The 16,560-nt window shown below is 38.9% G+C and overlaps 1 protein-coding gene across 9 annotated transcripts in view; it reads right to left on the reverse strand.

The window, feature by feature from the left end:
• enox2 (ecto-NOX disulfide-thiol exchanger 2) overlaps window positions 1-16,560 on the reverse strand; it is a 250,392-nt gene that overhangs the window by 12,743 nt on the left and 221,089 nt on the right. For all 9 annotated transcript variants that reach the window (XM_081382659.1, XM_081382656.1, XM_081382657.1 and 6 more), the window contains 4 exons: window positions 15,891-15,997; window positions 12,816-12,930; window positions 8,746-8,936; window positions 3,094-3,234 (listed from right to left, as the gene is read on the reverse strand). In XM_081382659.1, coding sequence (XP_081238785.1) covers window positions 3,094-3,234; window positions 8,746-8,936; window positions 12,816-12,930; window positions 15,891-15,997 — 554 coding nt within the window. The remainder of the gene's footprint in view (window positions 1-3,093; window positions 3,235-8,745; window positions 8,937-12,815; window positions 12,931-15,890; window positions 15,998-16,560) is intronic.

Below are 16,560 nucleotides of genomic sequence, written 5' to 3' on the forward strand. Positions count from 1 at the left end.
CTTAAACATCTAAGTTGATTGTACTTAAAATTTTTACTTTTTTATGCCTGTACAATTTGGCATGTTTCATTTCGGCATCACAAATAAAACAATTGACTCCAAGTACAACTACCCTATATGCTTACAAAATCTTTAATAATATTTGAATAAAGGGTGTAGATGTCAATTTTCCTAGGCTGGATATCACTTTTGGCCACTGATTTTCCATTGCTTTGTTGAAAGAATCATTGAATTTGATTCTTGTAATTAATGAAATATTTATTAATTACAAAAATTTTAATATTAAATAAATAATAAATGAATAAACAAATTAATAATTCATTTATATTTACTGAACATTTGTGTCTTTCATCATGCTACTGTCAAGTAAAAGGCCTGCTTTTTAATGCAGTGAGCTGGTTTGGGAAGGCACACACAACTCTACAACAGATATTCTAGGAAAAATATTAATGAAGTTTATCACAGCAAGAGACGGAAGAGTAAACACTGAGACACACACGTACAGGCTGATGTATGACATATGCAACACATTCATCTAGCAGAAAACAATAAACTGCTCTCACAACCGATGAGCACAGATCTATAGAAGGAATGGCTGTGTTAAAATTGATTTTCATTTCTTCCATTAATGAGTCTGTCTCAGGTGATTCATCAATGCACATGCTGATGCCTTGAACTCTCCTTCAGCATGGATCAGTGGTGCCGGGATAAATTCCACTACAGAGTGCCAATCAAACCAGACTCACTGCTGCACCACATGCAGACATTTCTCCTTCTCTTCCTGCTTTGAATCATGAGTAGCCGACCAACCATTTCTAAAATGATTAGTCTTGGAGGTGATAAAACCCAAACTTAACCTAAAACGATCCGCTCCATGGTACCAGATAAGACAAACTGAGATAACGACATCTGTCTGTACAAGATAACAGGCTATCAAATTTTGGGCGTGCATCGTTTAGCCTTCTCAAATTGCCGTTACCTTTTGGAAGTTAAATTTGAAACTCAATATGATTTAAAATGTCACTTTTCCTAAGTTTCATACATGAATGAACAGTTTTTAACTCATTCGTTGGGAACGGTCCCCTAAGCAACAGTCTTCAGGCTCCCCTGAATAAGAGCTCTGTTGAAGACAGTGGCGGTGACACACGGTTAATTGAAAGCGGCTTGTTGTAGCCGCTGGTGTGGCGTGTTAGCTGGCGCTGCAGAGGTGCCATTAGTTTTCATTAGCGTCTGCTGCTGCTGCTGGGAACACGTGCGCTGATCGTACTGAAGACCTTTAAGAGGACCCATTGTTTTGCATTTCCGGCACAAATTTTTAGGAAAAATCGGCAGAAGATTACAGATTCCACTTGCTCATCAACACACGAGTGCTATATGTGAATGGTGACCTATTGATTTTTCCAGGAGCACATGTGAAACGCATGTCAGCATGAATTAATCTATAATTACATAGTGTTAATAGACAATTAACAGTCAGAGATGGCAAATGGCAAAATATCATTGAAAAGAAAACGTAAATTTTCTTTTAAATGTAAATTAAAATGTAAATTTTAGTGAATATTACTTATGGACAGGTTCAGCACAAGTATGAGGACGACAAGAAATCCAATGAAAAACATTCACTGGAAAAATCCATTTAAGTAATCCTATTATGCTTTTTTAGGTTTTCAACTGTCTTTGGTGTGTATTGTTGCTGTTTGAGAATGAAAAAGGACTGCAAAGTTACAAAGCACAAAGTCACTCCAAAGAGAGTTATTCTCTATATCAGTCAGTGCTGTTTCTGAACTCCCTGAAACGCCTCGATTGTGGTCTTGAGTTTTCGTCCGGGAACGTACGTAACGATATTCCTCATTTAAATAATCCCCCCACCAAGACACATGCAATATAAAGGGGTGGTTTATGGAGCTAGAATTGTCTCTTTATTACATGCGAGAAAATAAATGATCTGAGAGAAAAAAAGAATATTTGAGAGAAAAAGTTTTCATACCAATAGCAAAAAATAATAATATAGAGACTAAAAAAAGTTTTGAGAGAAAGTATTTTCTCATAGAACATAAAAAAATGATAATATCTATACTTAAAAATCCTGGGTGTTGTGACACTGTTTTTGCTTTTAGATCAACAAATAATAACCCAAAATGATTGTCTTGATAATGTCATGCATAAGACTTTTTTTCCTGTCCTGTATAAAATATACATTTATATAAATAAACAATTATTTATATTTGTTTATAATACAATAATCATAATAATAATAATAATAAAAATAATAATAATAATAATAATAATAATAATAATAATAATAATAATATATATATATATATATATATATATATATATATATATATATATATATATATATATATATCACACTGTGATTACAGATTGAAATTGATGTTTGAAATGATGTCTCTTCACTTACAAACTCTGGTCCACATCTGTCCTTCTAAACCAGTGGTTCTCAACCGGGGGTTGAAAAATTATTAAAAATTATTGAAATTATTTCATTTTAGTTATATTAACATACTTTTAATTAAAATGCTAAAAAATAGTTTATTTATTTATTTATTTTTGAGTTGATTTATTTCTACTACAACGGAAGAACCAAAGGAAGATGGGAGGGCCTTTGAATATTTTTTGAATAGTCAAAAAAGTTGAGAGCCACTGTTATTTTCCAGACATCATAACTGGATCATTGCCATCAAATCTCTGAAATAATACCTCTAATGTTTATGCGTAAACATGAAGGCATTCAAATGGCGGCTTTCTTGTAAACAAGGGAGTCTAATGCAAGAATTTCACACTGTTTTCCTTTGTTTCAAACGACGAGACTCATCCTGAGCTCATGTTATTTTAATTAGAGTGCAGGGAATCAGATATTCTCGGTCTGATCTGATTCCCTGGAGAGCGTTCAGCAGGACAGACTCATTAATACTCGCTGTCCTCAAACTGACAGCCATCTCATCTCCTCTCGTCATCGTCCTCTTTCTCCTCATCAGACAGAACACACCAAATCCAGACAGAGTTAAAGAACAAAGACGCGACACAAGCACAGACAGGAGCCCCAGACAGAGGCAGACATCTGTTACTCACGGGCAGAGCGTGTGATGTGGGGAAAGCTTGAATCCGATCTTTCAGACTCTGGATCTGGCTCTCGAGCTGTTGTTTTTCCTCAGAGTTCTTCTCCAGCTCCATCTCTCTCTGTTTCAGATCCTCACGAAGCTTGAGCAGTTGCTAGAGAAACGGCACGAAGGAAAATCAACGAGGTTAAAAACACATAACGAGAGACAAGCTTTATAAGAAGCTCAAAAGGCCTGACACAGCACGCAGATAAGATCATCAGTTTTTAAAGAGAACACACGCTGTGCACAATCGCTTTGATGGCAGTTCAGGCTGCTTCATTAAACTGAATGTTAGGAGGAGTGAATATCTATGGATCTAGTTCAAAACCTAGCAAGCCACCTGCTGTACCTGTTCCAATAGGTCAAGATTTGGCTGGTTAGCATTAGTTCCTGCTGGTTGATGTAGTAACTGGACCCAAAAAAGCACTGACATCCGTATCGCAGCCGTGTATTCAGATTTTTATTGTAAGCAACATATGTAAGCAGTGCACTTTTTTTTTAGCAGGGCTCTTAAAAGCGTGAAATGCATTTTCAAGGTCTGCTGCCTTTGACATCACAGCTCAGGATACTGTAGGTGCTAGCAGGATCCAATCACTCAAAAAGTACCAAATGAGATTTAACACTGGCCTTGGTTTACGAGTCCCACACATGACATCCGGGAAAAATAATAATAAATACATTCAAATAAATAAATAAATATATATACACACACAGAGTACATTATAACGAATTAAGAGATCCTTCTCTCGTTTTGACCAGTTATTACAACGTGGCTACGATTTAGTAAATCGAGTAAACAAATTATATTGTGAGCATGATTTACTTAAAACGAGGGAATGAATTAGTAAAACGTGCTGAGGTATTAGCAAGTGGTGGGAAGAATCATTAATTCGTGACCACGATATACATATTTTTCCCGCATGTCATGTGCTTGGCTCCGTATTGGTGAGTAAACAATCCAGAGTTACTTGCCAGTTGGCCAGTGTGGAACTGCAAAATTACATCATTTTAATTGAACGATAGGCTGATTATTGTTGATGTGGGTGGTTGAAATACCAAAAAAGGTAGACGTAAGGAAGAGGACAGATGCTATTTCACTGGCTCATCATATACACTAAATTTATTAAAACATTTTTTTTATTTGAGTATGTTTTACAAGAAAATACAATTTAATGAAATCTCTCTGTTTCAAAATGTCATGTTTAATTCAATGTGTTTCTTGCCGTTTTTTTTACCAGCAATTTTTTAAATTTAAATTAATATTGTTAAAAAGTAAATCCTAAACCAAATGTGTATGATGCATATAAGATTTCAAGTACTTCTGGGAGGTCCTGTGCCAACTGAGGAAATGCTTTTTGAGATGAATTGGAACGCTAATGGATAGATAGACCCATGCATTACGTATACGTCCTTGACCTAGACAGCATACAATGCCCAAATATGCTGTCTTAAGAATGCTCCTATGATTTGAGATGCCTCACTATCAAATAATTCAATCTCAGAAGTTATGACTGTGTTGAATATGGCTTTATTTGATTACCTCTAGCTCATAAAGACATTTCAACAATATGCACCTGATATGACAGCTGTTCCCCGACCTCCAGAGGTGCTGTGCCAGTGATATTCAGATATGAGAGAGGAAATATTTGGACGGTGTGCATTTCAGTCAGAGACGAGTAAATAGATTTTGTGCCTTGAGGATGTTTGTATGTCTGTAGCGGCTCAGGTGAGGGACTGATTAAATCCAAAGCTGCATATACACACAGGCTCTGAGCTGCCAGAGGCCAATCTCAGTGGAGAAGTGTGTGTGTGTGTGTGTGTGTGTGTGTGTGTGTGTGTGAGAGTGTGTGTGTGTGTGTGTGTGTGTGTGTGTGTGTGTGTGTGTGCGTGCGTGTGCGTGCAAACAGAATCTATATAAATTAAAATGTACAGTGAGGGAAATAAGTATTCAACATGCATTTTTTTTTATTAAAGGGGTGTTGATTATGATTTCACTTTTCTGACTTTAGTTAGTGTGTAATGTTGCTGTTTGAGCATAAACAACGTCTGCAAAGTTACAACGCTCAAAGTTCAAAGGAAAGGAAGATATTTGCTTTTAAAGAAATGTTTTTTTTAAGGACTACAACATAAAGCTTGTAGGGACTACACAACATTCCTCCCGGGTTAGTGACATCACTAACCCTAAAATTTACATAAACCCCGCCAATGCAATAGCATGTCACTCACAGGCATCTTACAACAGTTCCCACACGAGTGATTTTATAGATTATCATGACAGAATATGTTAATTGAAGATAGTTAACGCCACATCAGCAACATAAATTAATCAACTAACCATTCAGAAATGTCCTGTTGCATTCTACATGTTATCACTTCTTGAGTCTCTCCATCATTGTCCGACTCCAGTTTAAACATAAAAGGCAGAACAGTTTCTGACATTTTAGTGTTTGTCTGTGTGAGGTGATCAGAGCTGCTAACACACACACACACACACACACACGCACACACGCACGCACGCACGCACGCACGCACGCACGCACACACAAAAAAAACATTTATCACAATCCATAAATCAAGTGATATTCAATAAAGTGGAATGCCAGAGGGAAAAAGCAGTACACCTAGGCAAGGCAAGGCAAGGCAGCAGCTGATTTTACCAAGTGCTTAGATCTAGAATCAGGGGGGTTAGTGTATGTTCGGTTAGAAAAAGGCTTACACACCTCTGAATGCAAGTATACAAACATCTCATGTTGGGTAGAGGCAAAAAGCTCTACATAAGTTGCGCTACATAACAACGACACTGGTTCCAGAAGGATTTCACAACTCCTAAATGTTCCTACAAGCACTGAGGCTATTATCCACAAGTGGAGGGAACATCACTCCACCATCAACCAGCCACATACAGGGCCCTGTTTTAAGGATCTAAGCGCATGGTCTAAAGCGCATGGCACAAGTGCACTTGTGAAGAAACTGAAGGTCAAGATTCAAAAGAGAACCCACTGGAATATTCAAGATTGAAAGACATTCTGTTTAGAAGAATGGACCAAAATCCCACCTGAGCACTGTGAGCGATTCATTTGATCAAACAGTAAGCATCTTGAAGCTGACAGTGCAAATAAAGAATTTTCCATTAAATACAATTTCAGTTAGTGTGCTAAATACTTTTTTCCTGTGTCATTTTACTTCATTACACACAATTTTGTTTTTATGGATTGTAATATTATGATTTCTTTATATGTATAGATTTCTAGAGTTAATACCAATGCCTGATAAAATGTCATGTGAATTGCTGCATTGGAACTGTGTTGTTCAATTCAACATGTCAAAAAAAAAAACGTGTTGAATATTTATTTCCCCCACTGTATAATGTATTCAGTAGTGTTAATTTATTAATAAAAGTCGCGGAGCAGTGTTAACAAAAAGTTTCTGTGCTCCTGTTTCTGTGTGTGCGCAGTGCGGTCTCCGATCTCTGAGTCAGTGTGTGTGCTACAATGAAAGCAGCGCATTGATATAGAACGTGATTAAACTGACGGACATGTGCATTCAATTAAATGGTTTTATTGCACACCTATTAGCCAATCAGAATCGATTAATCAGAGAGAGCATTAAAAAAAAAATGTTTTTTTACTGCATTTATGATAAAATAAATGCTGCTCGGGTTAACATAAGGGACTTCTTTAAAAAAAAAAAACTCCTACTGGCCCAAAACCTTTAAATGCTATCTATGTAACACAATGTAATGTAATTTAATTTAATTGAGTGTGATGTTTTTTCTTTTTTTTTTAAAGAGCAAAATAGACATTTCTGAATAGAAGTAATGGTAAAAACTGATTATGTAACGTGTTACCCCAAACCCTGTTTCTAAGCCTGTTAATTTGTTGACAAACCTAATAAAGCACAAGCCACGAGGTGCTCCAGACTGCTCAGATTTCTCATTACTGTTCCTGCTCAGCATTCAGATGCCAGGAGCTATCTGGGCTAAATAAACTGTGGTGATGTAACCTTTTTGTTTGACTTCATACCCTGCTCATCATGAATAAATCAGTCCGAGGGTGAGTTTAACACGCTCTGAGTGCAGGAGCGAAAACATCTCAGCAGCCTCGCCTGCCATTTGAAAGTGATTCAACTCTGAGCAATGGCCTACACTGTTCACTTCATGTGACAGAATAACATGCTGTCTTCACAGGCTCAGTGAAGATCAGTGAACACTCCCGTTTCTAACTCGAACAAATCGCTCTGCGTACGGCTCATATGTGACCAGTGCAGCGAGATCATCTCATGGCACAGCAATGTTCAATATGCAGAATTCCATTAGGGCTCATTAGCAGAAAGCGCACACCTTTAAAGTGAGACAAACGTCCCTCTCAGTCTCCTTCATGTCTTAATAATGGCAAGGTCAAAGTCATGTGAAACATCTGTATGTGCTGGGCTTATAGGACTAGAATGAGGGTGGCCATGATTCTTTGCGTTCTATTGATGGATAGAGTAATGAGTGGGTACAAAAATAGATGGACCATAGAACAGATTTAACCCTGAACACACCAGTTTGTATAGTGTCTGTGAATTAAACAAATGTGGCTAAAAATCGCCATCAAATCTCTAGGCTACTCGGAGTGGAAAAGAACAATGAAGAACAGAGGATGATAGCGGGAGACAGTTCTAAAAATAGCGCCAGTCCTTTAGAGAAGATAAAATAACGTTTGGTAATAGAGATGAAAGTGCTTGATGGGTGGGAGACGTCTACAGTTTGTGCCTATGTAGGCAGACAACATTTCCATGATTCCACATGTTCAACAGCTCTTGTGTTTATTATTTTGTGTGTTTGTGATTGATGACCTGGATGCTCTGTAGAAATTAAGCGTTTCGGCTCAGGACTCCCTGCGGTTTAACTGCTCTAAAAATTCTCACGCACAACAACACCATATTCACTGAGTGAGAAAACAGTAGGTGTGTGAGACTGTAAACACACACTCGATGAGTGACGGTTCAATGGACCACCCCATGCTGCTTTTTGAAACGACACGTTTTTGGTTACCGATCTTAACTGTGCCACAAGTTCAACACTACAAATATCATTTTGTTATTCAGTATTTTTGTCATTTTCCAGTGAAAATATCGAAACAACCGTGTGCCAGTGGCATAAGGAAAAAAAACTGTAACTGTAAGACTTAAAGTTGTGATGTACTGTAATAAAAATAGAGACAGATCTTTTCTTCTGTATTGTGATGTACATCCAGGTGAAAAGGATTACCGGCGGGGAACTTGGTTCTATACATCGGTTGTTTATTGGATGGAGGCAGAGTCAATTGCAACAAAGGGACGAAATGGTTGGAAAATTCTCTGGTTTATTTTTTAAACTGCTAAATATTCATGGATGAATAGTTTATAATAAGAACTTATTTTAAAAGTAAATAACTTAACAAAAAAAAAAAGGTGAACTTTTATTAAATGCTGACTTAAATGTCATCATAACAATAATAATAATCATAATAATATAAAATAATAACATCAAATAAATGTACTTTACCAAGGATTTTTACACATTTTAACTGGAACCAAGACGAAAACACTGCTGAAGAAAATGAGTTTTTTGTCGTATACCTTGTTCAGTGTGTGTGTGTACCTTCTGCATGCCCTGCAGAGCCTGCTGCAGGAAGCTGAGCTGCTGCTGGCGGGTGGTGTCCTCCTCGCTGCGCTGGGGCTGCGCTTTACCCTGCTCCTGTTTCAAAAGCTCCACCTCGTTCCTGTAGGCATCCAGCTGACACCGCAGACTGTCGTTCTCCTCTTTCAGAGCCTCCACCTGAGCCAGCGGCCCTGGGAGGCCAGAGAGAGAGAGAGAGTTGGAGAGATATTAAAAATGACAATTCCATTGGTGACAGGAAAGGGAAATAGGCAGACAGAGGCACACGAGCGAAGGCGGCAGGGGTGAAAAACAATGAAGTAACAGAAAAAGAAGAGGCACATATTAAGAGCCGTGTGCAGAGTAATAATTCACAGGGTGGTGAGGTCTGGTAAGGGTAAAATGAAAGATACGGCAGAAGAAAACAGTGTTCCTCAAAAGCTGCTTGGAGAATTCTGCTGATGGACTGAGATGAAAGGACCCTCAGTCCCACTGCTGCGTTCCTTTTGCTTTCAGAGGCTAATTAGAGAGGATTAAATGGAGAGAAAGTATATTACTTAATGCTTGACTTAATGTACCATGGGCATTGTTATCAAATGGCTGTAATTAAAACGGACGCAAAAGGGTTCTTCACACCGAGGCATTCCGTCATTAAGCCATCTCTTAACAACTCGATGATCAGAGACGCCACCTATGCGCCGTTTCTAGTGGGAAGAGATAACGGGATTAGACCGAGAAGCGTGTCTCTCTCAGATTGGGCAGGGAGAGTGAGGAACAGCTGACTGCCTGATCGCGAGGCTCTTCGGTTATGCGTCTCTGAAGATGGAGACGATGAACGATTGAGTGACGTGGGTGGAAGATAAGGGAAGCCAGGTTAAGCTAGAAACACCATCGGAAGTCTGCGGGTAAACACAATGTCACCTGTCCCAAAACCTACCTAGGCTGCATTTTAAGTGTCACAAAAGGTAGCCAGCCAATTTAAAGGAATCCCAGAATTCCATGCAACAAGCAATCCAAGATGGCGTATACGAGTAAAATTATTTACAGAAAGGGACTGAAAAGTATTGATAAAAGATAGTTCATTATAGTTCTACTGTAATATTTCCACAGTATTTGTGTGTGCTTTGTATTTCTTTTGCTTAGAGTATCACATTAGATGCATCCCAATTCATATTCTAGCCGTTTTGTAGCAAAAACAGAGAAGTGTGTATAGCTAGTACAGTAGTCATTTGGGACACAAATAAAGTGTGGAATGTTGGACATTTTATGCATTTTATGGGGGGGGCTATCATACTCTGATTTTGAATGACAAAATAATTGTATCAAATTCATACTACAGAGAGTTGAGTATAGTAGTGCATCATTTGGGACTATTTTTAAGACTATTTTTAAAATTTAACATTGTTCAGTGAATTTCCGCAGAAGAAATTCAGTCATTTCAATAGGAACCCATGCGATCTGGAATTTTGCGTGAGGGCGAAAGTTATCCCCCCGCATATTTTGCAGTGGGTTCAAGCTGGTTAAGTAAATTTCGCCATGCTGACCAACAGAAAGTTTGCTTTGAAAGTGACTTCTCCGTGAGGTATTCTTCATACATCACTACTGACAACAGATAATTTTGCTTGCAAAATTTTGCTGATGTTATGCACCTTATTGGAATCAATTAAATCAAGTTTCTTTAGAGCGTTTTTTTCTGTGGCGTTGAGAATTGCTGCATATGTTAAGCATTTTAATGAATCACTTTATCACTTTACTTTATTGTAATTAAGGTGGCGCCTTTGGAGCCCTTCACATTCTTGTGTTTTGCCTGTGTCATTTTTTTTATCAGTTGTCTACTTACACATTTAGCAGCGTAAGCTTAATTTTTTCAACATGCTATGTGACACTAAGGGTAGTTCTTCTTTGAAAAATGTGTCTTGAGACCCCTGAAGCTTGCAGAATGGCCACTCTGTTGCGCTAGACTGAGCACATTGGAATGGCAATTCACACGGGACATAAGTACGCATCCTTTATGAAGGTAGCTGCCATGTTATAGATTCTGTGTTTTGTCTGGAAACATGTTTGGTGTGAATTAGAGGAGAAAGAACTAAAGAGACAGAGAACAAGAGCGAGAGAGATATAGAGACACACAGAGAGAGAGAGGGAGAGGGAGAAAAGCAAGCAGTTTTTATCGATTCGTCTCATCAAGCTGCTGCCCTCAGAAACAGTCCGGTTCACCTCCCGCAACATGGCAGGCAGATCTATCGACCTGTGCTGCCCAGGGGTGCTGACAGCAAAGAGAGCAGCACCCGTTTGCACACTGCACTATAGCTATTGTCAGAGGACACTTGCCCGTTACCAATGATTAACTCTGGAGGAAAATAAAAGCAAACATGTAGGTTTGCAATGAAGAAAATTGGCTATAATTCACACAGAGGTTAGCATGAGCCACTCCCCCTTTTCACGGCGGTTGCTCGTCTTACTGGCAGGAATGAAATATTTGTTTTCATAAACGAGGAGGGTGTTGAATTACCTCCTTCATTAACGGTGTGGATCTCCTGCCCTTTTCTATCTTGTGACATCCTTTCAAATATCTGACAACCCACTGACAGTGATTGTTATCATCGTTTTCTAATAACTAAGGTCGCAGATGAGAAGACGTGCGAATCAAACCTGGTAAATGCATGATTTCATTTGCATATATTAGCATACTAATGTGGGTCTCTGTTACACAGGAGAATCTCTAATATTTATGTTAAAATTTCATGAGTTAAGTGCCACATATGAGGGGCCAACAAGGGCTGTACAATTTACTGTAAAGAGGGTGCACGTGTAGGCTAGTCTCAAGATGGCAAAAAAGACACTGGAATCCCACATGAATTTTTATGCTATCCCATGATTCTGTCCTGAGCAGCTATGGTACAATATCTCTAATAGCAGGGTTTTTTAGACAAGCAGGACCTAAAATGAGCTGGAGGTGTAGCCGCTAGACACATGCTCTGCTCAATACCACCACATTTAGGAAACCACATGGGGTAATGGGAGTAGTAATACAAAAAATACACTTTTCCGCCACGACTGATTTGGCTGCCTACAGACAGATTTGATTTGCTCACGCAAGCAAGTGAAATCATCAAAGTAACATGCTGGAGCTGGAACGGTGGACTAGTGGTTTAAAAACATGGTTCAACACATTGAGCCATAGTGCTTATGAGGGTGGCGCAAGTTTAAATCCAGCTTGCAATATTCCTTCTTTCTGTTCCCCTTTCCTTTGTCCCATCTCTCAAAGGTCAAAAGAGACCATCTACTTTGATCAGTGTCCCACCTTAAACTTTTCCCAAGTCTGACATTTAACTCACCCTGATAGCTAAGGTTGGGGATTGAAAATGTAGAAAAGAATCGTACACGACTCAGAATGTCTTGATCAATCAGAGAAGCAACTGAATTAATCTAACTCATTCCATTTTTTCCATTTTAGAAATAAATATAAAAATGAAATAAAATAAATACAATAATAAATAAATAAAAACAAACAAACATCATAAACTGACATAAAAAAGCCATGAGAAACTGTTAATGGAATAATTACATTTCCTTACAATTCCCAGTCCTGGTTTTGTTGGGGGAAAAAAGGCCACATACAGTAATTGATATTTATGTCTAAAAAAAATTCTGACACAAAAAGATTCTAAAACACTTTGAGGTCTCACGGGGAAGGGAAATTATATGAGCTTCATTAGTTCCTGAGAGAATGTTTATAGAAAAAAGCTGGATGAAAGTGCCAGTTACACAGTCTGAATCCAGATATATGTCAAGGATCATTAAACAGCCAGAGCCTTCCATGAAGCTGGAGTCCTTATTTTCCCCTTCATATATTCTATGAAAATTAGCTGGTTATTCTATCTGCAAATGTGTCAGCACTGTGTGACCCAGGAAAAGGTTCCACAAAAAAATGACAAATCACCAGTGGATTCAATCTGTATGCAGTGGGTGCTCAGAACCCTCTTTAAGAGAATGAGGAAGTACCGTTTACATTGCCTTGGGAAAAATTCCCATCTTTTGCTTACAGACTGTCAATCTGGAACAGTGCATACCTGAATCATCTGAATCTTTGCTATCCGGGGCGTCTTCCATGTCATCATCCGACATCTCCATTTCCTCCTCCCTCCGAATTCCCATCAGCTCTTCATTGTGGATGTTTCTGATCTCCTGTGAACGAGAGGAACTGAGTCTTTAATCCCAGTCGCTGCTGGATGATCTCTCACACTTTGATTAACACATGAAATTCATGAACCAGAAATGTAATAAACCATTTGATCAGATTGTAAAAAAGAGATCATACTCGTAAAGTGCAATAAAAGCAGGTGGGGCTGCACCAGCGTTATCGATGCAGAGAGACACCTGATGTTGGCTCTGTACGAAGTTAAAAAGGGACTCTTAATGTGTTATAATGGCTGCCAGCGGAGCTTCAACGTGGCAGAAAGGGATTGCACAGTCACCACAGATCGGCAGGGCCAAGCAGGGGCAGATGAAGCAGATGTCTGGTTATGTTGGCTCTCCTGATGGGGGAGCTCTCCGGCTAATGAGCCATGTGCACGGCAAAGAGATAGGGCTGTGCAAAGACGCAACATGACCGCCACAGGGAGAGAGAGACTCACTGCCTGACAACAAACAAAAGGCCCAGCATAAACATTGCCATCTGTCTAGCACAGCAACACATGATCTCGCTGAGAATTACAGAGGTCGAGCAGGTAGCGCAAAAGCAAACAGGCCCATCTGCCCAATCAAGAGAGGGATAGATGACATTGTGCTACCGCAAGAAGACATCTATCTTTTCAGATTTACACTTTTCCCCAATCTTTAACATAGGAAGTCTTGCTGCCCGCAGTATGAATGGGCTGTGATTGAACTCTCCGCAACTGCTTGGAATAACAATCAGCCTAAAGTGAGGAGAACCCTCTGTACTCACTGGACATTTCTGTTTTAAAACCAACACTTACCGAAGCTTTGTATACGCATGCAAGAAACGGCCGGGAAAACTTGCAGGGGAGCTCAAGAAAAAGAGGATGAAATTCTGCTAAGCCTGAATGTACCTCTGGGTCAACAACTCATCCAAAACCATCATCTTACCATTACATTTACAAGAGAAGCCCAGTGAGGGTCCAAACAGCTCAAAGGGGGAGAGAAGCAGAGTAAACATAGTTTAATGGTGTGTCATCTATTACCTATCACTTACTGTCACCTGCTCCAGATATACCTAACCACATTCCGGACTGAAGAAACCTCTTCCTACAGCGAAGAATGCTTAAATGCCACTAATGGGCTCGGTTAGAACATAAACATTTCGATTATGAGCTTCAAAGGCTTGTGAAAGCTTGGCATATATCCCTGAAGCCCTATATTGTCATACTAGAGGGATTCCAACAGTTTTTGACGCCGGCTCTTCTCAATACATAATGTAAAAGGTAAGAGAGGCCTGGTAACTCCCTTTTTTTCTCAAATGAGGCATCACCCTGCAATGACAACATCGAGAGCTTCCTGTCACAGCCACGGTGAAGCTGCAAGCACAATCCCGGGAGCAAGAAGAGGCTCATATCTGAGGACAAACATATCCAACTTAAGTAGTCAGAGAAAGGGTATAATAAGGAAGGATTGGGGTATGAAAACTGGAGGTGAGGACTACATTAGTCATACTTATGGTTGTTGCAAAACCTTTTTTTGTCGTCTGATGGTAGAAATGAAAGAGGTGAAATGAGAGGAACTCAATAAAAGAGAGAGCTCAATAAGGACGCAATTACCGCAGCATTAATAAGCTCTTTTCACAGATGAAGAACAGAGTAAGTTCTAAAAGAACGCTATATGTAACTATCATTTGGAGACAAATCAAATAAAATGTAATTTAACATTTAAAACTATGCAGTCAATCAAGGACTCAGAGTTCATGAAGTTAACAAAGAACTAACTGGCAGTAATAGCAAATTGTCTAAATGGACTTCACAATGGGCTGGAAATGAATGGACATGTGCAATATTTCTTTTGTGCAAAATTATTAATTTTTTGCTCATCTGAACATGGGAAAAAGAAATTAAGACATCAGAAATGAATGAAATCAAATTTTGCAACATAGTGCATATTTTAAACACCTACCTTGAACCTTGAGGAGACTCTTTTGGCATTTACAGTACCTGCATCTTAAAGCTGTTCCAATGTCTTCAAGTAAACATAAAACAACACTTGAAACCCCTCCATAGTAAAACTATGGGTAGATTACTACCCTCCTCCAACACACACTTTAAGGAGGCTGAAGGTCAAATTTACCCACTAGAGCACCTTTATGCATCTTGCTTCTTTTTTTAATCATTTGGCATTTGCTATTATAAAAGGCAAACATTTTCTTTTTCTTTTAAGGCACAAAAAAAAAGACAATTCTGATTTCATTTTGACTTTATAGTCATGATAATTAATTACTGTAAGTTTCTTGAAATTTGTTTTTAAGACACATGGACAGTCCAGTCCTCGGTTGATTTCACACTCATTATTTGCTGAGCAGGAGTTCTCAGCTATATTAGATGTAAACAATACCAGCCCTCTGATCCATGTAAAATGGTGTTTTAATGCTGCTTGGTGCTAATTAGACACCAGATTGGGTCTTTGTGCACTAATAATGAGAGAGATGTCTTAAAACTTACCTAATGACCACAGAAAACAGAGGAAAGAGACAGAATAAACACCTCAACAGCAACACATGTGGATTATTATAACTCATTAATTAGCTTATCTGTCTCAAGCTTCTAGTGATCAAGAATAAATATCTTTTCTTTTGTATTGAGCTTTGGGGGTTTTAGAGCGCCAATGATTCAAGATACTGGTATTTCTATTGCTTCTATCAGAAAAGATTTAAATGTTACCTGCCGGTTGTGAACCGCTGAACTCTCAGGCAGACTTGGGTCGAATTTTACTAACAGAGAGAGCTGAGCAGTTAAGACTATCCTACCATTAAACATTCAACTCAAAATAAAACATGTGGACTTCATAATAGTTCAAGTACAGGGAAGGGGAAATGGACAGGGGGAATGGGAAAAACTAATATCTGAAAGAAACATTCTGCATAATTAATTGTGAAGATGTGAAGCATGAACACATTAACTTAGAGAAATGAAAACACCAACCTCTGCTTGCTTTCGCCACATGTCCAGGTTCTTGCGTTGGGCTTTGGAGAAATGGTCCCATGCCTTTTGTTTGGTAGCAGCGTGGAATACAGACACAATCTGCTCAACTGTGGCAGGGGATGCAGGGGCCAGTATGGGCGTCCAAAGAAAGAAAGAGAGAGAGGGGCGATTGGGAAGGTGCAGAGGAGTGAAAAAATATGTGTCAGGTTGGAAGGAAGTGATGTTCTTTTCCCCTACCCCCCTCTATAAGGCACACACACTGAGCTGGGGTGGACTGGTGTAGCTACAGGGATGAGATCTGAATGAGATCAAATTTCTGAAAAATCATGTTAAAGGGTTAGTTAACCCAAACATTAAAATTCTGTCATCATTTACTCACCCTCATGCCATTCTAAACCTGTATGACTTTTTTCTTCTTCTTCTGTGGAACTCAAAATATATCTCGAAGAACGTATTGGACCCCATTGACTTCCATTGTACAGCATGAAACACTGTGAACTATTCCTTTAACTGCTGTGGCAACTATGAACTTCTGTTGAATGTAGTACAACAGCAGCTGGAACATTCAGCCTAACATCTCCTTTTGTGGTCTATTGGAGAATGAAAGTCAATAGGTATTGAATGACATGAGAGTGAATAAATAATGACAGAAAACTCTCTTGGGAAGATC

Source organism: Scardinius erythrophthalmus, assembly GCF_964197995.2.
Source record: "Scardinius erythrophthalmus genome assembly, chromosome: 13".
Taxonomy (NCBI): Eukaryota; Metazoa; Chordata; class Actinopteri; order Cypriniformes; family Leuciscidae; genus Scardinius; species Scardinius erythrophthalmus.